The sequence below is a fragment of the Trichechus manatus genome, unplaced genomic scaffold (genome assembly GCF_000243295.1).
Source record: "Trichechus manatus latirostris isolate Lorelei unplaced genomic scaffold, TriManLat1.0 scaffold00038, whole genome shotgun sequence".
NCBI lineage: Eukaryota > Metazoa > Chordata > Mammalia > Sirenia > Trichechidae > Trichechus > Trichechus manatus.
The window spans coordinates 8,967,539-8,990,404 of NW_004443974.1; the positions used below are offsets into that span (position 1 = coordinate 8,967,539).

Consider the following 22,866-nt stretch of genomic DNA (forward strand, 5'->3'; position numbering starts at 1 on the left):
TCAGCTCACTAATGCCTTGGATGTCGATCTTTATGCATTCCATTTCATTTTTAAAGACTTCCAATTTTCATAGGCTCATATTTTGTACACTCTACATTCTGATTATTAATGGATGTTTGCAGCTGTTTCTTCTCATTTTGAGTCGTGCTACATCAACAAACGAAGGTCTTGAAAGCTTAACTCCATCCACGTCATCAAGGTCAACTCTACTTTGAGGAGGCAGCTCTTCCCCAGTCATATTTTGAGTGCCTTCCAACCTGAGGGGCTCTTCTGGCACTATATTAGACAATGTTCACTGCTATTCATAAGGTTTTCACTGCCCAATTTTTTCAGAAGTAGACCTCCAGATCCTTCTTCCTAGTCTGTCTTAGTCTGGAAGCTCCACTGAAACCTGTCCACCAAGGGTGACCCTGCTGGTATTTAAAATACTGGTGGCAAAGCTTCCAGTATCACAGCAACATGCAAGCCACCACAGAACAACAAACTGACAGACGCGTGGTGGGAAGTACTGATAAATGCAACAGTATGGATGAATTTTGAAAATATTATGCTAAGTGAAAGAAGCCAGTCATAAAAGACAATATACTGTATGATTCTACTCATATGAAAGTTGTTAACAGGGACATCTATAGACTGAAAGCAGATTAGTGGTTGGTTAGGGAATGGGGGGTTGGATGGGGACATAGGAAGATAAAGGGGCAATAGCTAAAGGTGATGGGGTTTCTTTTTGAGGTGATGAAAATGTTCTAAAATTCTGACAGTAGTTGCACATATCTGCGAATATACTAAAAACCACTGAATTGTACACTTTAAATGGGTGAATTGTTTGGTGTGAATTATATCTGAATAAAGCTGTTAAAAAAAAAAAAGTCTGCTGAATCAGCCACCTTGAAGAGGTACTCACTAACCAAAGATGGGGCAATTTTAGCATTCTTTAAAAAATTACATGAAACACAAATGTTCAAATCCATGAGCTAATAATGACCTTAAAAATATTAGTCACCATTGAAGGTTGCTAGGGGAAAAATTTTGAAAACTTTGGAAAAAATCAGGTATTTATCTTGCCTTTCCTAAATAATAGATCTTAGGCACTGATCATCAACAGCTGCCAACATTACAAAAAGAGAGAACAAAATGTTATGTCCCTTCTGATGGAGGAACTCAACACCCACTATGAAGTAATCTTGCCAAAAAAGTTGAATCTGAAGGTGATCAAGCCTCTAGATACAACTACTAAAATATAAGATCTACAGAATTCAGAGGAACACTTTCATCTACATCATGAGGATGTAGTCAATAAAATTCAGGCTGTGGTAAATTCTCTAAGACAAACCACCTAATCTCTTAAACTAAATTAAAAGGAAAAAAAAGATGGAGGAAAATCCTATACATTAAAAGAAATATTAATGGATGAAATGATATGATACCTGAGATTGACTTCAAAATAATATGGAAGGGGTAGACGTGGATAGAGGTAAAGGTGGATAGGATTAACCACTGGTTGATAATTGTTGAGGCTGCGTACATGGGGTTCATCAGACTACTTTATGTATTTCCAGGTATGTAAAATCTGATAATAAAAAGTAAAGCAAGCAAACAAATAAATGCTCCTGAATCCATCTATTTATTTCCATCTTCACTGTCCTAGACTTGGCCACCATTATCTCTCACCTGGCTTATTTAAAGAGCTTCCTTAGAGAATCTGTCTTGCTAGCTCCTATTTTTTTCCCCGCCTTTTTTTCTCCTGCCTCCCTCCACTCCCCCATTCATTCTCCACCCTGGCTGCTTTATAAAACTCAAATAAAGCCATGTCACTCTCCTACTTAAAATCCTTCACTGCCTTTAGAATAAACCACCTTCCCAAAGTTTACAAGGGTCTTTCTGATTGAGCCCCTTGCCAACCTCTCTATTCTCCTTCTCATATTCCCAGTGCTCTCAAGAAACAGTGCTATTTGTATTTTCCCAAATGTGCATCTGCATGTACTGTTTCTTTTGCCTGGATAGTTTTCACGAATTCTTCAATTCTCAGCTAATTCAGGCATTATCTCCTCCAAGAAATCTTCGTTAATTCTTCCTTATTCTAAAAATTTCCAGTTTCATCTCTTTGTATGCCTCCTGCCCACTGGTCTGTGAGTATTCCAAGAATAGGGACAAGGTCTGATTCATATCTGGATTGCTGGCAGCTAACACAGAATCTAAGGAGCCCTGGTGGTGCAGTGGGTAAGTGCCTGGCTGCTAACCAAGAGGTCAGCGGTTTGTACTCACCAGCTGTTCTGTGGGAGAAAGATGTGGCAGTCTGCTTCTGTAAAAATTTACAGCCTTGGAAACCCAATGGGGGCAGTTCTGCCCCGTCCTATAGGGTCACTATGAGTCAGAATCCACTCAACGGCAGTGGGGAACATAAAATCTAGCACAAAATGGATACTCGATTCATGTCTGATAAGTTTAAAAAAAAAAAAAAAGGCCTAGGATCCCAAGGAATCCCTAAGTCTACAGAAACAGGTAGCTAAAACAAAGAGGCAGACTAGAATCAGATGCTTTGGAATCAGACACATTTGGAATCAAATACCAACTATACAACCTAACTAGCTTTATAAACTTGGGCAAGGCATTTCAACTCTCTGAGCTCAGCTTCCACATCAGTTAAATGGGGATAGTTACTGTATTTTTGCAAATAACGCACCCGTGTAAAGAATGCAACACATATAATGCACAGAAATGACAAAACTATGTAAAAAAGTTCTAGCATAGTACAACCATGCATATACCGTGCATGTTTCATGACATTTCCAGAAGTGAACTTTGGCCTCATTCACTCTCATTCAGTAGTACAACATGTTACTTTTGATCATATTTGTACAATAAAAATATAGCCATGGTCAAGAAGTCATGAGTTGAGTTTGGCAGTACCTGGGTAATCAGAAAATAAACAGTTGAAGCTGTGTGCGTTTGTTTCTATTAATTTAAGTTGCTAACTATATCCCTGTCACTTGTGTGTCATCAATCGGAACCTTGAACCTACTGAAACCTGTCCATAAATCACATACTATTAATTGGAAGGGTAAACAAAGTGAAGCCTGCACTGGCATAAATGGCATCAAGTAGCTATCAATAGGAATCTCAGTTAAATCTGCATTGACATAATTATCACAGCTTTTAATTAGAGAAGTAAACAATGCAAAACTGAACACGACTGCTCTTCACTCAACAGTTGAATTGGAAAACTTTATCAGATCATCTTAAGTGAAACCATTAAGCTATGTTAGGTGTGTTCATGGCCATTTTCGAGGTTCTGACCACTAGCACTGTAGCTGCCTGCAGGCAGCTCTGAGATATTTCAGTGATAATAGTGACGAGCAATAGGATTTTGAAGGGTTCCCTGAAGTGAGAAAATGATAATAATGATATTGAATGAATAAGCTAAAATGGCCTATTTTAAGACAAATATGCAATTTCTTCTGGTGACTTTTATTTGTTGATTTCAAAGATAATGATTATCAAAAACTATGTTTCAATTTAAGATTTATGAAAACAATAAAGTATAAACAACATCTTGTTCTTTTAGTTTTAGGTCCAGGATCATTTTTGACTTACTAATTTCTAGCTCTTCATGTATGCATACTCTTTGGTTTCAACATGGCATCCCATTTCCGTCATGAGCCCATTCAGTTCACCACTGGTTGCACTTGGTTGAGGAAAATAAGCTACCTTAAATAAAGTTTCCATTAGATCAGTTTTATTCTGGTAACATTAAATCCGTTGGACAGAAAAAAAAAACTGGCATTGAAGTCAGCAACGTGTAAAAAATACTGGTATAGTATGCTCAAGAAAATAACGAACAGGGTTGCAAAAACCATATGTCGTACACCGTATTTTGTAAAAATATGGTGCTCCCTAGGGTTAATGATTAAATAAGAATAAGTGCACAGTTCAGATTAACTAAGACTATCTTTAACAACACAACATAATGTTATGCTCACGTGTCAGGAAGAGAATTTAGCAAACTCCAGTGCCATTAGGTCTGCCCCCTTACTCCCCTACTGGCAGCCTGCCTGACACCAAAGGCCTCAGGCACCTTCTTATCAATAGGGTCAAGGACCCCACTGCTTGGGTAGGATGAGGAAAGGGGGCATTGCTTCCCTGCTATTCTTTTAGTATATGTTCACTATGCTTCCCCTCTGGAAGAAAAATTCTGAACTATTATCCAATCCAAAGCTTTGGTAATCAGATTTTTGCCAGGTTGACCTTAAAACATGTTGGATAAAGGAAACAGATATTAGAGGCTAGGATATGTACTCCAGTACAAAAGACAGTAACTCTTCCATGCTGTTCCTGAGCAGCCTGGAGCTGGAACTCAGCTCCCATTCTCTCATGGTCAGGACTATTTCTTTCGCTTTTATAGGAAGATATAGAACAAAAGAGAGGTCAAGCAAGCAAATTCTGGGATTAAATCTAGATTCAAAATTTAGCTCCTGCACTAAATAACTCTGTGACTTTAGGTAAACTGCATAACTTATCTGTAAAATATACTGTTAACAGTATGTACCTCATAAAGTTGCTCTGAGAATTGAAAGAAATAATCTTATGAAAAATGTTCAACACAATGCCTGACATACGGTAAATTCTCAATAAAGTTATACTTAATATTATTAAGAACAGTATTTCTTCTCTCATAAAAGTAATGCATATTCAATAGAAAAAATACATATGTGTAAAGAAAATTAAAAACTTTTAATCCCACTATACAGATAGAACATTAGTTACATCATTTCATCATTTTGGTATATCCCTGACATCTTTTTTTGGCGTATACATATACTTTTTTTTTTTTTTTTACACAGATTTGGAACATATTGTACGTAGTTCTTGCTTCCCCTTTCCACTCAGCATATTATATTCTCCACTGCTATTAATGTTCTTTATTAATATTTTAGTAATTATACATAATCTTGTCTGTATAATTTATGTGAGATGTATATTATTAAATACATCATTAAATATGTATTATATAATAATATCTTTAACAATAATTATTTGTAAAGATTATATTTCACAGCAGCAAAGTATTCCATTAATGGACGTTGCATAATTTAAACAATACTTTTTTGCTGGACATTTGAGCTGCTTCAAATTTTTCAATATTTTAAAAACATCTATGACAAAGAATCTTACACATTATTCTTTGACTGATTAGTTTCTTAGGACATAGTTCCCAGAGGTAGATAGCTAAGTCAACACATGCATGTTTAAAATTTTCACAGTTATTGTCAAACATCCACCAGAAAAAGTGTACCCAGAGAGTATAAGTGCCCATCTCATATGCTGACCTATTTCACATTAATCTTTTCTGTGGAGGGCATGAGGCAGCACCCTAAGCATGTAGTTAACCTTGCTGATGGTAGTAGCCAACTCAGGACAATGACCATTCTGAGGGGAAGAGGTGGGTAATTCCTAAGCACTCTAGATAAAAAGCTGGAAAAAACTTGCCATTTGGGCAGGGAGAGACAAAATAGGGAGACTGCTTTAATTCTAAATGAACATTTCAAAGAGACTAATAATACCAAGCTGCCAGGAAAGGTACTTTGGACCCTAAATAACTTTTCTTTCTGAATTTCAGGTTAGAGTGCTATTTTGGGGTTCCACCCAGAAGTGTCTTCTTCCTGCTCCATTCAGTAGTTTGGTCTTCATCCAGACTTAACTGAGAGGAAAGGGGAAGAAGGTATAGTCGAAAAAGCCTGGGCTTTGGAGTTAAACATTTTCAAGGTCCCACCGTAAGAAACAGTAAATTTCTTCATCTCTCTGAGTCTCACTTCCCTTATAAGAAAAACTGGGATGGGGCTCATGTCTTTGAGAATGTACGAAAAATACCACTAAGTACCTATCATGGGCCCGGCAAACTTGGCAATTATTATTTTCCTTACTCCCAAGCACAGTGAGTCAGGTTCTCCATAGGAATCTTGGTCCACAAGCCTATCAGTAAGAGAGAGTACATGCTCAGGCATCAGTGTGGGAGTGGTCCCCCAGAGTAGCCATCAAAATCCACACTCTCCCTTCCTTGCCACAAAATTAAATACAAAGAATTCAGCATTTGGAGCAGGTCAATACTGAACAATTTCTGTTCTGTGCCAGGCTGTGTGTATGGGGAGGAGGGGGTGGAGTGGGGTGATGTAAAGGTGAGTAAGTCAAGATTCTGTCCTTGAGGAGCTCAAGCCAGTGAGAGACAACGTGATATATAATAGAAGAGAAGCAAAACACAGAGTGTGCTCAGAGAGAGGCACTTATATCTTATTGTTGAAGATATTATTATATTGCAATAATATCTTTTATAATAATTATTTGTAAAGATTATATTTCACAGCAGCAAAGTATTCCATTAATGGATGTTGTATAATTTAAAGTTGGAATGGGGGCAGCTCACCGTTGTGTTCTCAGTGCTTAGCAAATAACTGATGGACTGAATGGAAAGTCTGGAAGGACTTCCTAGATGAAGTGATAACTGACTTGAGCAGCTATACTGCTCAACTAACTGTACCCCAGAGATTCTTGCTTTTTGATAAGGTTTCCAAATAAAATTAAACAAGGAATTAAAACTAGATGTCAAGTAATGAAGGGTAGATTTCCATTTGGTAAATTTAACTACTCCTCTTTTTTTACCCTCATTCTCATATTGCCAAGAGTCAACCTTCATTTGGAACAAAAATAGTGACTTGGGCAGATTCTCCATAGAACTCACCCTGGACTCAACTATATGAGGACCAAAGTGTGGAAAGCAGAGAAAGAACTGGTCCCGGGCCTGAGGAGAGACCAGTGATTTCCAGGAAATGCTTTCTTGGGACTTGCCCAAGGATCTCTTGGTAATGCTGCTCGGACCTAAACACAAGCATCTTCACAGGACTTAAATGGTACTGCAGCCAAAGGGAGTAATATCAAGGCTATGGGCACAAAGAGCTCATATCTGGGCACTATACAAAGTAACCTCACAGATTCTCATGTCTTACAAAGTTATTTAACTGAGTTAGCAGATGGGTCAGCTGCCAATCACACCAATCAAGAATCTGCCTGCCAAGAAATCATACCCTGAAAAATTATCCAATTTCAAGACTATTCCTGTAGTATGGGAAAGGAAAACTCCCCAGTGTATCCTATCAGTGTCAACATCAAGTAGCAGTTTGGGGGATTCTTTAGCATCTTCCATCATCTCTCTCCAAGCTAACCCAAATAAACATGTGCTTGCTCTATTAGCTTAATGACAAGTAGCATAACCACATCCCTGTCTCTCTTCAAACAAGCTCCTTGCTTGATAACCCTAAATTAGACCTCTCTATGACCTGTATTCAGCCAAATAGGGCTATATCCTGATACTCTTTTGTAGTGAACATGCACCTAGTCTCTGTTCCTGATAATAAGCACTCAACGAATATGAATTCTCTCCTCACATCCCTACCCCAAGGATTATAGCCTTAACATGCCCTGGTAAGTTGAAGTGGGCAGTGAATGAAGTTAATGAACTAACAGTCAGCCTTGCCAATTACGTATCACCTCACATGGTTTTCCTGCAGCAAGTCAGGATCATGGCTGAACTCCTTACTTTAAAGTCTCTACACAGACAGGAATGAATAAAGTACCAATGCCAAGAGCAACAAAACTTCTCATGCCAACTTCCAATGCTTACAAGGCGTAAAGTAAATACTATGTGGGCAACAGAATGAAGGCCAAGAGCCAGGTAAGTCAGAGACAACGAACTGCTGAGAGCGGAGTCATGGAATTTTTACATCCCTACTTCCTGATTAAAGAGATCAACAACATCCAGTGATGGGAAAAGAACAAGCAAAGTATTATCTTGCGTTGATTATATAAATTGGTACATTTTGATAGGTCACTTTTGGCACATCCTTTAAAATGCACATACCACTTAACTCAGCAATTCCACGTCTAGGAATGAAGCCTACAGAATACTTGTACAAGAATGAGAAAATACTTATTGCAGTACTGTATACAATAGCAAAATTAATAAACTTAAATTTTGTAATCAATCGGGGTATGGCTAATAAATCTATAATGTTATGTAGCTAGCTATTACAAAAAAATGAGCTAATGTATTAGCATGTAAAGAAGTCCACAATATATTGTTAATTAAAAAAAAAAAGGGAGATCAGTTTGATCCCTTTTGTGAAAACGTAAGTATATTTAAAAGCATACAGAAATATGTAGAAGTTTGCACATGGACTTCTGCCTCTGGCTAAAATGAAGTAATAGAGACCAGATCAGGCCTCCTGACTGTGGCAACCAAGGAAGTGGACAAAGTACATAAAAGCAGGAGGCAAAGGACAATAATTTCTGAGAGAGGGAAAACAAACAAGGTAGGCCCTGCAGAGGTACCACCTAACTGTCCGGAGAGTTTCCAGGTCAGAACACAGAAAGGAGGAAACCTGGTACAGCCCAACAGTCTCCCTAAACTGAGGATTTGGGGCTGGAAGGCTGGGAAGCCAGGATGGCTACATAGAGAGCCCAACCAAGACTTACAGAGGGTCCTCTGAGTCTTCAGTTGAGGACTGATCAGTGCATATATATAAGGAAATTACACAAGGCTGGGGAAAGAACCATCCAAAATGAGAAGGAACAATCTTTGGGGTTCACACAGGGCCAGAAATAGTTCTTGTCCCCACCAGTCAGAGTCGAAAACTTTCAAGGTTAGGCAATTTATTTTCTGAAGCTTCTGATTAGCATACATATATTCCCCAATGCCTAGCTTTCTGGTATTCTCCTAAGAGCACTGATTGGTTTATCAGATTAGCTACTTGACATACTCAATCCATAAAGAATAGAATCCAAGACAGGTGGTGATGGTGGGTTTGTGAGATGAGAGATGGATAAAATCAGGAGGAGCCAGAGAAGCAAGTCTAACAGGTTGAGGCAGTAGATCTTAAAAATAAACTTTGCCTCAGGCTCACCTTGGCACAGACAAAATCCACTGCCATAAGCAGAAGTTTTTGCAAATTAGCTTAGCAGAAAAATGTCTATAAAGATAATATCATCATAACCCCTCCTCAATGAACTGACCACTAATTGTAATTCTTCCTTTCTTCTTGTATGATTTTCAAGCCTCTACAACTCTGTCCAAAACAGACTTTCTCACTCACCATGTCTTCTTTGCAAGAGACACTCAAATGCATTAAGGCAATCAATTTGAGCTTATTCCTGGAAAATGGCTCTTCATGATCTTACTTTCCCTTTTAGGTCCCAAAGATTTAACTGTGGATTCAAAGTCTGCCATTGTCCTTTTAGTGGTGTTTACTCAGTCCAGGTGAAGTTCACTTTTCATACAAATGAGATACTTGGATTCCACTGAACATCTCTGTTCAGATCAATTTAATACAAAACTGGAGAGCTTAGACTTCTGAGATGAATACAGCATAAAAATAAATTGCTAAACTTTCAGGCTAAGACATTAAAAATTGCATAGAATTCAGTCTCGTTATAACAATGAACTTATTAAAAACAGAGATTAAACAAAAAAGAAAATGGGTAGGGTACTTTTTACACTGAGTGCTTCCCTACCAGAGTCAGAATGATGTGAAAATCAACACCCAGTAAAACGATAATAACTTGACTTGAGAGTCAATTGGGGCAGGTACTTAGTTGGAGTTCTGGAGTGAGAGCCAGGTACAGAACTGGAGGTAAAATCCTGGTCTATTAAAGTCTCATCCAACTCCTTTGACCCTGAATATGTACATGGTGAATTCTACAGAAGCCAGACACTGGAAACTGGAAAAAAAAAAAAAAAAAATCTATCAAACAAACACCAACACAGAACATTTTATTTCAACTTCATTAAATTCTAATTATTCCAACTCTCTAACTTTATTCCTGCCTCTCACAAAGCACTTAACAAATCCTTGTGAAACATAATAAAACTTTTATTCCTTTTTTTCCCCCCAGGAGGATGTAAAACCCTGTAAGCAAATGCGGAGCCATGAGCCTTTCTTAATGAATGAATAACAGAAGAATGATTGAAAGTCAACATTCAAATGTTCTTGGAATTTAGATCACTAAAAAGAGCAGTGGCTACAATATTTAGATTTAGAAAACTTCCACTTATTACTTGTACAATCTTAGTTTTTTCACCTGCAAAATGAGAACAATTATATCTATCCTCCTAACTCAGGATTGTTCTCAGGAACAAATTAGAATATGTACAGAAACATTTTATAAATGTTTATAGTTGTTACTGTTACTAAAAATAATAGGTGCTTTACAGTGATAGGTACATCAAGAGGATGGGACAGGACCAGGCAGTATTTCATTCTGTTGTACATAGGGTGGCTATGAGTTGGAATTGACTTGATGGCACCTAACAAAAACAACTTTAAAAAAGATGGTTAAGAAAAGAACAAATATAATTTTGGGGGAAGGGGACCCGGTCCCAAGTCTACAACCCGAAAGTAATCATCACCAAAAGGGCATACTGGTTTTGTGTTAATTATTTTCCTGAATTGAAAATGTATTCTTTTTTGATTGACCATAAAATTTGTCTACAGTTCATGAAACAAGAATTTTCTGAGATATAAAAGAAGTAATCACACGAACAAAAAAGCTAGAGAAGTATTAGAAGAAAAAAATAGGATTTTAGAGAGAGAGAGAGAGAGAGAGAGAGAGACTATTGGAGGTGAGGAAAATCTGTCTAAGCATAACACAAAACCCAGACATACTAAAGGAAAAGATGATCAGGTTTGCATTTAGACAAATGTCAAACTTCTGAAAGGCAAGACCCCTAAATACACACACACAGATGTTTATACAGGTCACTAATAAAAACACAAATTAAAGAATCTGTTATGTACCATTTGTCATCTATCAGATTGGCAAAAAACAAAAAATTACTAAGAATATTTCAGTGTTGGAGAAGGTGTAAGAAAATGTGTACAGGTAAATGAAGACACTAACAAATGCACAAGCATAAGGGACAAATTCAGTAAGTGCTATAGCATACAATTTTGCAACAACGGTAATAACAACCAAAAAATACATTTGTAGTTACACTGGTAGATATGTGTGTATACATGTGTACAGGAAGGCATACAGTACATATACATGCATGTACAGGTGTATCTGTAGGCATATGTATATACATTTGTGTGTGCTGCAGATATATTCATATATATAATAAAGCGCATAGGGGGCACAGTTATGAAGACTTCTAGACATATCCAAACACCTCGCGGGATTGGTTTCCTGGCTTGAAAGGCTTAGGACCATAGCCTGATGGAACAACTCGGTAAAGGCACAACACAGTTCATAAACATGTTCTACATCCTACTTTTTCTTTTTGTTTTTTTGGTACACATATTGTTTTATGACAATGGTTAACAACCCCAACAACATGTCAACACTGTCCCTTCTCAACCTTGGGTTCCCTGTTACCAGCTTTCCTGTCCCCTCTTGCCTTCCTTGTCCCTGGACTGTTGTGCCCCATTAGTCTCATTTTGTTTTATGGGGCTAATCTTTGGCTGGATGGTGAACCTCGGAGTGACCTCATTACTGAGCTAAAAAGGGTGTCCAGGGGCCATACTCTCAGGGTTTCTCCAGTCTCTGTCAGGCCAGTAAGTCTGGTCTTTTTTTGTGAGTTAGAATTTTGTTCTACAGTTTTCTCCAGCTCTGTCCAGGACCCTTTGTTGTGATCCCGGTCAGAGCAGTCAATGGTGGTAGCCGGGCACCATCTAGTTGTACTGGACTCAGTCTAGTGGGGGCCGTGGTAGTTGTGGTCCATTAGTCCTCTGGACTAATCTTTCCCTTGTATCTTCTTTTCTTCATTTTCCCTTGCAGCTGAAGGAGTGAGACCAGTGGAGTATCTCAGATGGCTGCTAACAGACTTTTAAGACCCCAGACGCTACTCACCGAGGTAGAATGTAGAACATTTTCTTTATAAAGTGTGTTATGCCAAGTGAGCTAGATGTTCCCTGAGACCATGGTCCCCACAGCCCTCGGCCCAGCAATTTAGTCCCTCAGGGAATTTGGATCTACATCCTACGTTAGTGAGTAGTGTCTGGGGTCTTAAAAGCTTGTGAGTGGCCATCTAAAATACAACTACTGGTCTTTACTTGTCTGGAACAAAAGAAAACGAAGGAAACCAAAAACTCAAAGAAACCAGTCCATAGGACTAACAGCCCACATGAACCACAGCCTCATCTAGCCCGAAATCAGAAGAACTAGATGATGCCCGGCACCACTACCAACCATTCTGACCAGGGACACAATAGAAGGTCCTGGATAGAATGGGAGAAAAAAGTAGAACAAAACTCAAATTTCTAAAAAAGGTCAGACTTACCAGACCAACAGAGACTAGAAGAACCCCTAAGACTATAGCTCTAAGATACCCTTTAAGCTTGGAACTGAAGCCACTCCCAAAGGTCACCTTTCATCTAAATAATAGATTGGCACATAAAATAAACAATATCACCCTGAGTACTATGCTCTCTTAAATAATCAGCTATATGAGACCAAATGGTCAACATCTACCCTAAAGATGAGAAGGTAAGGTGGAGCAGGGAAGCTAGATTAATGGAAACAGAACAAACAGAATGGAAATAATAAGAATGCTGACACATTGTGAAAAATGTAACCAGTGTCTTGGAGCAATATATATAAAAACTGTTAAATGAAAACCTAATTTGCTGTGTAAACTTTCCCCTAAAACACAACAAAATATTTAAAAAAAAGAAAAGAAAATAGGTATTGTCTTAGTTATCTAGTGCTACTATAACAGAAATACCATAAATGGGTGGCTTTAACAAACAGAAATTTATTTTCTCTCAGTTTAGGAAGGTAGAAGTCCGAATTCAGGGTGCCAGCTCTCGGGAAGGCTTTCTCTCTCTGTTGGCTCCGGAGGAAGGTTCTTGTCTCTTTGAGCTTCTGCTCCTGGGTGATCTTCATGTGGCTTGGAATCTCTCTTCTCCCATCACTGCTTCTTTCACTGGCTTGTTTAATCTCTTTTATATCCCAAAGAGACTGATTTAAGACACATTCTATACTAATCCTGTCATATTAACACATTTAACAAAGACAATCCATCCCTAAATGGGATTATAATCATAGGCATAGAGGTTAGGATTTAAAACATATATTTTTGGAGTACACAATTCAGTCCGTAACAGGTATGCTCATTTAATATTGGTGGCTGATGTACAGCTTGAATACAGCTTACACTATCTATTCAAAATTTAAACTGCACACACCTTTTGACTCAAGAATCCCACTTCTACTACTCTATCTTACAGAAATATTCACACGTTCCCAAAGATATATGTATAATAATGTTTACTGGAACATCTGTTACAATTTAAAAAGCCAGAAGCAACCTATTTATCAATAGAGGAATAGCCACGAAACAGGAAGATGGTTTAAAAAAAAAAAAAAAAAAAAAGCTACACTCATTGCTGTCGAGTTGATTCTGACTCATAGTGACCCTACAGGGAGATGGTTAAGGCAATAAAAAAACTTTTTAGACTTTTTAGACTGTGCCTAGTCACTTTGCAAGGCTCATTCTGGATTTTAGTTAGATCAGTCAGTCAGAGTACCTGGGTAAAGCAAACAATTAAGTGCTTGACTACCGAAAAGTCGGTGGTTCAAACCCATCCAGAGGTGCCTCAGAAGAAAGGCCTGGCAAATTGCTTCCAAAAGGTCATAGCCATGAAAACTCTATGGAGTGTAGTTCTACTCTGCGACATATGGGGTCACCATGAGTCAGAATTGACTCAATGGCAACTGTTTTTTTTTTTATTTTTTTGGCAGTTAGTCAACCCTGTTGCTATGTGCCTAGGTGAAGTCACACAGTGTTTTAAGCAAGTAAGCAAACAAACAAATCCATTCCTGGTCACCTGCGCAGGCCTCCCCATCCTCCTCCACCCTCAATAATTTGGACAGAATCGCCAGCATACCAATGCAGGCATTTCTCCTGGTATTAAGATCCTTACTGAAATTGAATGGTCAGCCAAGTACTTCCTTGAAGCAAGGGGTGAGCAGTAGGGTGGCAGCACATTGCAGGCAATGATACGTAGAGAAAGGCATGAACAATCTTGATGTTACAGAACCAGTCAGACCATCTCAAGTGCAAAGCATACTTTAAAGAATTAACTTATTAGTGGGCTACTACTCCCCCTTGCGCTAAACTCAAGAGCTGAAAGCAAAGTAGTTGATCAAAACCTGCTCAACCAAGCCATTGCTTCCAGAGCTCTAGGTCCATGCAAAGTCTGAGAAAGGATAATGAACAATCTATTCCATCACACCACAAGTGCTGTTATCCCCATAGTTGAGCACAGGGTCTGCCACAGTAGGCACTCAGGGACTATTTGCAAACCAGGGCCAACCCTGCACTTGCAGGACCCTGACAGTGAGTGCCTTCTTAACTTTTGTACCGTAAGTGTCTGACTTGCCTCATTCTAGTCCTGGCTCTGTGGAGAACTGAGTAATTGTTAAATGAAAAAGATCAAGACATATGAAACAATTCTTGTTATTCAAATAATTGTATGATGAGGAGCTTTGTTTTTAGAAAACAGAAGTTTTGGTGTTTCAAAAAACTCCTTCCCCTCCTTAAGGCTCTTTATGAAAAGGAAATTTTTCAAAAATAGTAGAAAATTTATAGGCTGTTAACATCCCAGTGGGAACCATTTTATGTAGATACTCATACCAAAGAAGTAAGTCAGGCCCTCCCTCATTACATTACACAAAGTAATGTCTGTATTCTATCTGGCCTCATCTATTATAAAAGATGTGATAGATGGAGAGGTTGCCTAGGACGCTCCTGTCACAGCTAGGAAGCTTGTTTTAGCCCACTGCTACTTTGGGTACCACCTTATTGTCCTAGAAAATCAGGTCTAGGGGAGGACCAAGCACCACAGAAATGTGTGCAGCAGGCCACTCCAATGTCAAGTATTTGTTTCTGAAGAAAAGACAGACACATAACAATACTAAAGAAATGTATGGGCATACTGTTTTATTAACAATACTTAATGAAACATCAAAGGAAATGATCCCAGCTTTGACAATTGGTGTTGAAGATTCCAGAGTAGCCCTTATCCTACCACATATCTATCTACCTACCTGTCTACCTATCCATCCATCCATCCACACAACCACCCACTCATCCATCCATCCATCTACCCACCCACCCAACCATCCATCCACCCACCCACCCACCCATCCATCCATCTTCCACAGCTGGATTAATGCATTCTGCCTGGTTTTTGTTTTGTGATAAATATTTTCATTCTTCTATGTTGCCTTTTACATGGCCAATTTTTTAGTGGCCCTAAGCCACTCCACTGAGTGGAAACACCACAATTAGCTAAGCCCTAGTGCTGGACAAGTAGTTACTATTCACTTTTGCCACTACAGATAATACTACAGTGAAAGTCTCTGTACTTTTATCTTTTCTAAAATCATCTGAATTACTTTCATAAGACAAAGTCTTAGGAATGGGTCATGAAGTTGGAGACTACAGAAGGCTTTATGACTTTGGCTCCATATAGCCATGTTCTCCCTAGTCATCAGACCCACCGAACTGCTGTGGGCATCTTATAGCCCACCAGTAGAGGGCAGCATCCCCTAGACTAACAAGGTCTCAGGATGCAGACCCCACACCCGAGAAGAGGAGAGGAAAGGCAAGCGATTGTCAGAGGAGCATCAAAGGAGAAAGGCAACATCCACACGGCAGTGCTAACCAGGGTTCTTGAGATCTGTGAAGTGTGGCAGGCCCTGCCTCCTGTAGGACAATCACGGATCACCCACAGCTAGCAACATCCAACACTCTAAAGAGCCCTGTGTTTTGCTTCCTTTACTGGCACCATGATGACAAACTTACCTTCCTTTCAATAGGTGTACGTACTGCTACACTGGCTACACTGACCATGCCAAGCCCTTATCAACTTGGATCTTGTCAGCAACAGAGGCAACTGGACCAGTTTCTGTTGAAGGAAAGAGTGGAAAGGGCAAGCACACCAACAAGGGCAAAAACACTAAGTTTCTATATCACAGATGTTCAAGTTCCCATCTGCCCTTTTCTCGGCTTTACTTTAAACTGAGTTGGGGGCAAGGCAGGGATACTGTAGGCAGCAGCAAGGTCAGAGGTAACCACCTGTCCAAGGCAGTTAGGTTACAGGCCTAAGAAAACAGAAAACTGCTGTGACTGAGATGTCTCAAACAGTATTCATTTTAGATAAGCAACTAAGTCAGTCATTCTAAATGCGAACTAAAACTTGGGCTACTCCAATATTGTAGCTCTTAAGAGCTTAGATAAATGTCAAATCCTTACCTAACAAAAGGCTGGAACTACTGTTGATTTACCACTGATGACCAGTGCTTCTCCCTGTAAGTTAACTTCTCTCTAGAACATTTATGTGATCTGTATCACAGCCTAAGGCATTGACGGTGCAGTGGTAGAATTCTCACCTTCCACGCAGGAGACCCAGGTTTGATTCCTGACCAGTGCACCTAATGTGCAGCCACCACTTGTCTGTCAAGGCTTATGTGCTGCCATGAAGCTAAGTAAACAGGTTTCAGTGGAGCTTCCAGGCTAAGATGGACCAGAAAGAAAGACCTGGTGGTCTACTTTTGAAAATCAGCCAATGAAAACCCTATGGATGGCAATGATCCAATCCACAACAGATCATGCGGATGGTGCAGGACTGAGCAGTGTTTTGTTCCATTGTGCATGAGGTTGCTAAGTAGGGACCAATTCAACAGCAGCTAACAACATCATCATCACAGTCTACATTACAGAGATAATAACACAGCATTGGTGAGGGTGGAAAAACAGGCTCTCTTATACCCTGATTGTGGAGGGGAAACAAAGGAGGTAGCTAAGGTATTTATCACCTTTCTGGAGGGGAATTTAACAACATTAAATTTTAAATGTACAAGCTGTTTCACCTGGCAATTCTACTTCTAGGATTTTATGCTACAAAAGTAATTTTACAAATAAGCAAATTTATCATACAAGGATATTCACTGTAGCACTTCTCCTAATAAGAAGAAATAAAAACAACCTAAATACTCGCTAACAAAAGATGAATTTAAAAAAAAAACGAAGTAAACAAATCTTGGCATATCCATACATGCAAACATTAAAAATAATGAGACGGATCTACAAATCCCATTATGGAATAATTTTTGAGACAAATTGAGTGAAATAAAGTTTCAGAGTAAAAGAAATATATAATTTTTGTTTTTAAAAATTTGCCTATCTTGGAAAGTCTAGAAGAACATACACTTGACTGCCCAGGTTCAGAACAAGCACGTATTACTTCTATAATTAAAAGATGTACCCTTATACCAAAGAGAAATTAAAACACAGATCCATGCAACAACCTGAACACAAATGTTCTTAGCAGTATTATTCATAGCAGTCAAAAACTGGAAACAAGTCAAATGTCCATCAACTGGTGAATGGTAGACAAAATGTATGGTATAGCCATATAATGGAATACTATTCGACAATAAAAAGGCATGAACTACTCATGCATATTATGACATGGATAAACTGCCAAAACAACATGCTAAGTGAAAGAAGCAAGACACAAGAGAAAACATACTGTATGATTCCATTTATATGAAATGTCTGGAAAAGGCAAATCTATAGAGACAGACAAGGACTCCCTGGAGTAGGGATTGGGAATGGTGATTAACAGTAATAGGACATGAAGGCTCCTATTATTGGGGTAATAAAAATGTTCTAAAACTGATTTATGGTAATAGTTACACAACTTGGCAAATTTACTAAAGATCATTTAATTGTACTATCAGAATGAATTATATGATATGTAAAATACGCCTCAATAAACACCTAAAATACATATATATAAAGGTTAAAAAAGGGATATATCCTTACAAACCATGTATTACTTTATGCTGATATAATGCTCTGCCCTTGGAAAAGGACTTTCATTTGCATTATCCAATTTGATCTTCACACACATCATATAAAGTAGACAGAATAAGGATAATGCTTTTTTATACTGTTTTTTGTTTTTATTATTGTAAAAATATAGATAACACAACATTTGCCAATTCAGTACTTTTCACACGTACAATTCAGTGAGGCCAATTACATCAATAATGTTGTGCAACCATCACCAACATCCATAGCCAAATTTCCCACCACCATAAACAGAAACTCAGAGCTTCCTAAATGATGCTTCCCCCTTTCCCCTTTCCCCTGATCCCCCAGTACCACTATTAAACTCTGATTTCTATACATATGCCTATTCTAGGTATTTCATGTTAGTGAGATCATACAATATTTGTCCTTTTGTGATTGACTAATTTCACTCAGCATAACATTTTTAAGGTTCACCCATGTTGTGGCATGCATCAGGATTCATTTCTCTTTATGGCTGTGTAATATTCTATTGTATGCATATGCCACATGTTGTTTATCCATTCTTCTGCTGATGGACATTTGCGTTGTTTCTACCTTTTGGCTATTGTGTTGCAATGAACACTGGTGTACATATGTCTATTTGCATTGCTGCTTTCAAGTCTCTTGGGTATATACCTAGGAGTGGAACTGCTGGGTCTATGGTTCATTTTTTTTTTTTTTAAATTATTTTAATTGTTGTGTTTTAAATGAAAGTTTACAATTCAAGTTAGTCTCTCATACAAAAATTTATACATACATTGTTATGTGACCCTAGTTGCTCTCCCTATATTGTGACAGCCCACTCTTCCCTTCTACCCTAGATTTCCCGTGTCCATTCAACGAGCTCCTGACCCTCTCTGCCTTCTCATCTCGCCTCTGGACAGGAACTGCCTATTTAATCTTATGTATCTACGTGAGCTAAGCAGCACACTCTTCACGAGTATCATTTTATGTCCCATAGTCACGTCTAATCTTTGTCTGAAGAGTTGGCCTTGGAAATGGTTTTAGTTTTGGGCTAACAGAAAGTCTAGGGGCCATGTCTTCCGGGTTCCCTCCAGTCTCAATCAAACCATTGAGTCTGGTCTTTTTACTAGAATTTGAGTTCTGCACCCCACTTTTCTCCTGCTCCATCAGGGACTCTCTGTTGTGTTCCCTGTCAGGGCAGTCCTTGGTGGTAGCCGGGTACCATCTAGTTCTTCTGGTCTCAGGCTGATGGAGTTCCTGGTTTATGTGGCCCTTTCTGTCTCTTGGGCTAATACTCTCCTTGTGACTTTGGTGTTCTCTTCATTCTCCTTTACTCCAGGTGGGCTGGGACCAATTGATGCAATTTAGATGGCCGCTTGCTAGCTTTTAAGACCCCAGACGGCACTCGCCAAAGTGGGATACAGAACATGTTCTTAAAAAACTTTATGTCAATCGACCTAGATGTCCCCTGAAACCATGGCCCCAGACCCCTGCCCCTGCTACTCTGTCCCTTGAAGTGTTTGGTTGTATTCAGGAAACTTCTTAGCTTTGGTTTAGTCCAGTTGTGCTGACTTTCCCTATAGTGAGTACTATCCTTCCCTTCACCTAAGATAATTCTTATCTACCATCTAGTTAGTAAATGACCCTCACCCTCCCTCCCCACCCTCGTAACCATCAAAGAATGTTTTCTTCTGTGTTTAAACCTTTTCTTGAGTTCTTATAATAGTGGTCTTATACAATATTTGTCCTTTTGCGACTGACTAAATTCACTCAGCAGAATGCCTTCCAGATTCCTCCATGTTATGTTTCACGGATTCATTGTTGTTCTTTATCATTGCATAGCATTCCATTGTGTGAGTATACCATAATTTGTTTATCCTTTTGTCTGCTGATGGGCACCTAGGTTGTTTCCATCTTTTTGCTATTGTGAACAGTGCTGCAATGAACATGGGTGTGCATATATCTATTCGTGTGATTGTTCTTATTTCTCTAGGCTATATTCCAAGGAGAAGTATCATGCTCTTTGGAGAGAAAAGGAAAAGGATGCTCAGAGAAGTAAAGTAACTAGCCCATAGCTACTTCTAGCAAATAAAGCATCCGGAGCCCAGCTCTAAAACATAACTAAATCAGTAAATGTGGTAGCAAAGAAGATTCCAAGGATAATCACCAAGTCACACTATAGCTGTATGAAGGGTGGACAGGAGTTTTCCCTCAAAGTACACTGCTGTTATTATTCTTTAATTTTTAGATAAATATGCATTTTGAAAATTTTACATAAAAGATGTTTTCTTACACAGTCTGGATAAAAGTGAGATCATTATGGATACAAGCCAACTCCCAGAGGCAACAAGAAATTTCCCTTTCAGTAGCTCATAAAATGCTTGGCACACAGTGGGGACTCAATAAATGCTTCAGAGTTCTATGAAATACTCTATATTTTTAAAAACTTAATTTGAATGTTATTCTAAACGCATCCTGCATTTCATTTTGTACAGAAAAACTGGAGAAAAATGACAAAAGATAAATTTAAACCGTAACCCATATGGAATTGGGGGGATGGAGGGGCCAAATGATTAATTTTTGGCATTTGTTTTGCTAAAAGTACAAAAGGCTGCCTGCATCTGCAGCCTCAAAAGACCTTCCCAGCACTAGGCAAGCAACTAAAAACAACAACAAAAGCCTGGCATGACCAACCAATATTTTCCCACAGCTTTCTCTTTTACTAACTAGGTGTAGAGAACTGCAGCAGGAAAGAATTGGTTATGTGTGAAAAGTCTTGTTTCTGTCCCACTAAACTAGGGTGACAATGTGGGTTATCTCCCTCTCATTGTACACATGGGAAAATAGGTTCACACAGGCAAAATGGCACTGATCACTGCTGAAAAGATCAGGGCTCCTGAACTGTTAATTCAAGTGCTTTGTAACAAATCTCGATGCAGAATTGAGAGAACCTTGTCTAATCACATTCTCAGAAGACAAAGGCTTTAGAAACACAAATGGTAAACTAAAAAGATGTAAGACGAGCAGATGACAAACCCTGGACCTCTAGAATACATTTGGGATTTTTGTCTTCATACCTGATATTATATTCTTCAGGATTTGGGGATCTAGAAAAGGCTATCAGGAAAAAGCCACAAGCCACAAACAAACAGGGCTTTGGTGTTCTGGGACCAAGAAAAGTACTGGAAAACCTAACAAAAAAAGCAGGAAACTGAGCTCACCTCTGGCTTCCAGGGCACTACACCTTTCTCGCCTTCTTATAGAGATGTGGAGCACTGGTAGGCAGTAGTTAAGAGCTACGGCTGCAAACCAAAAAGGTCGGCAGTTCGAATCCACCAGCCACTGCTTGGAAACCATATGGAGTGGTTCTACTCTGTCCTATAGCCTATTCTGTCACTATGAGTCAGAATTGATTCGACCACTGCGCTGATAGGGCACAGCGTACAAGTGGGTTCAATTTTAAAAAACTCAATAAATGCTGTGTGTTTTCTTCCAAAAGCATTTTCTAAATAGAGCAACACTAATTCTTGCACTTATCTAATAAATATGTTAATCACCTCCTATAAGGATAGTTTCTCAATAATCCTTTAATCCTTTGTCCTTGAGCTTTATTTTATTATTGGGGAAGGCCTTTCAAGTTCCAGACAACTGGCCTAAAAGTGACCTTTGGGAACATATATAATTTATAAATCAGGATCTGTCATGCCAAAGCGAAAAAAAAAAAAACGCTCTGGAGATAAACCTCTGGATTTAATTTATCCATGACATTTCTGCCCCTTATTATTAGAGCACAAGATGGTCACTGTGAATTCTAAATAAAACTAGATCCTACATTTAATGAAGAACATAAGCCCTTGAGATTCTTGTGCCATTGGTCATCATTTTTGTGCCTCTTAATAATAATAGCCCTATGCATCTGTCAGTTTGCCGTACTGTGGGGGCATGCGTGTTGCAGTGATGCTGGAAGCTATGCCACCGGTATTCAAATACCAGCAGGGTCACCCATGGAGGAAAGGTTTCAGCTCAGCTTCCAGACTAAGACAGAGTAGGAAGAAGGACCCGGCAGCCTATTTCTGAAAAGAATTAGCCAGGGAAAAGCTTATGAACAGCAGTGGAACACTGTCTGATATAGTGCCGGAAGATGAGCCCCTCAGGTTGGAAGGCACTCAAAATATGACTGGGGAAGAGCTGCCTCCTCAAAGTAGAGCTGACCTTAATGATGTAGATGGAGTAAAGCTTTTTGGACCTTCATTTGCTGATGTGGCAAGACTCAAAATGAGAAGAAACAGCTGCAAACATCCATTAATAACTGGAACATGGAACATACAAAGGATGAATCTAGGAAAATTGGAAATCTTCAAAAATGAAATGGAATGCTTAAACATCTATATCCTAGGCATCAGTGTACTGAAATGGACTGGTATTGGCCATTTTGAATCAGACAATCATATGGTCTACTATGCTGGTAATGACAACATGAAGAAGAATGGCGTTGCATTTGTCAAAAAGAACATTTCAAGATCTATCCTGAAGTACAACACTGTCAGTGACAGGATAATATCCATATGCCTACAAGGAAGACCAGTTAATAAGACTGTTATTCAAATCTACACACCAACCACTAAGTCTAAGGATGAAGAAACTGAATATTTTTACCAACTTCTGCAGTTTGAAATTGATAAAACATGCAATCAGGATGCATTGATAATTACTGGAGATCAAAGACCACAGCCTCAGTATGGATTACACCTCAACATAAAGAAAACAAAAATCATCACAGCTGGACCAGTAAGCAACATCACGATAAACAGAGAAAAGACTGAAGTTGTCAAGGATTTCATTTTACTTGCGTCTACAATCAATGCCCATGGAAGCAACAGTCAAGAACTCAAACGACATATTGCATTGAACAAATCTGCTGCAAAAGACCTCTTTAAAGTGTTAAAAAGCAGAGATGTCACTTTAAGGACTAAGGTGCGCCTGACCCAAGC

General features: G+C 38.8%; 1 protein-coding gene across 5 annotated transcripts in view; it reads right to left on the minus strand.

The window, feature by feature from the left end:
- The window catches only part of NR6A1 (nuclear receptor subfamily 6 group A member 1), a 247,673-nt gene that overhangs the window by 92,588 nt on the left and 132,219 nt on the right, over positions 1–22,866 (minus strand). Inside the window, exon 3 of one of the 5 annotated variants that reach the window (XM_012555376.1) lies at positions 5,922–5,956. The exons of the other annotated variants lie outside the window; for them this stretch is intronic. Within the exon in view, the coding sequence (XP_012410830.1) occupies positions 5,922–5,956 (35 nt within the window). The remainder of the gene's footprint in view (positions 1–5,921; positions 5,957–22,866) is intronic. 5 annotated transcript variants of the gene reach the window in all.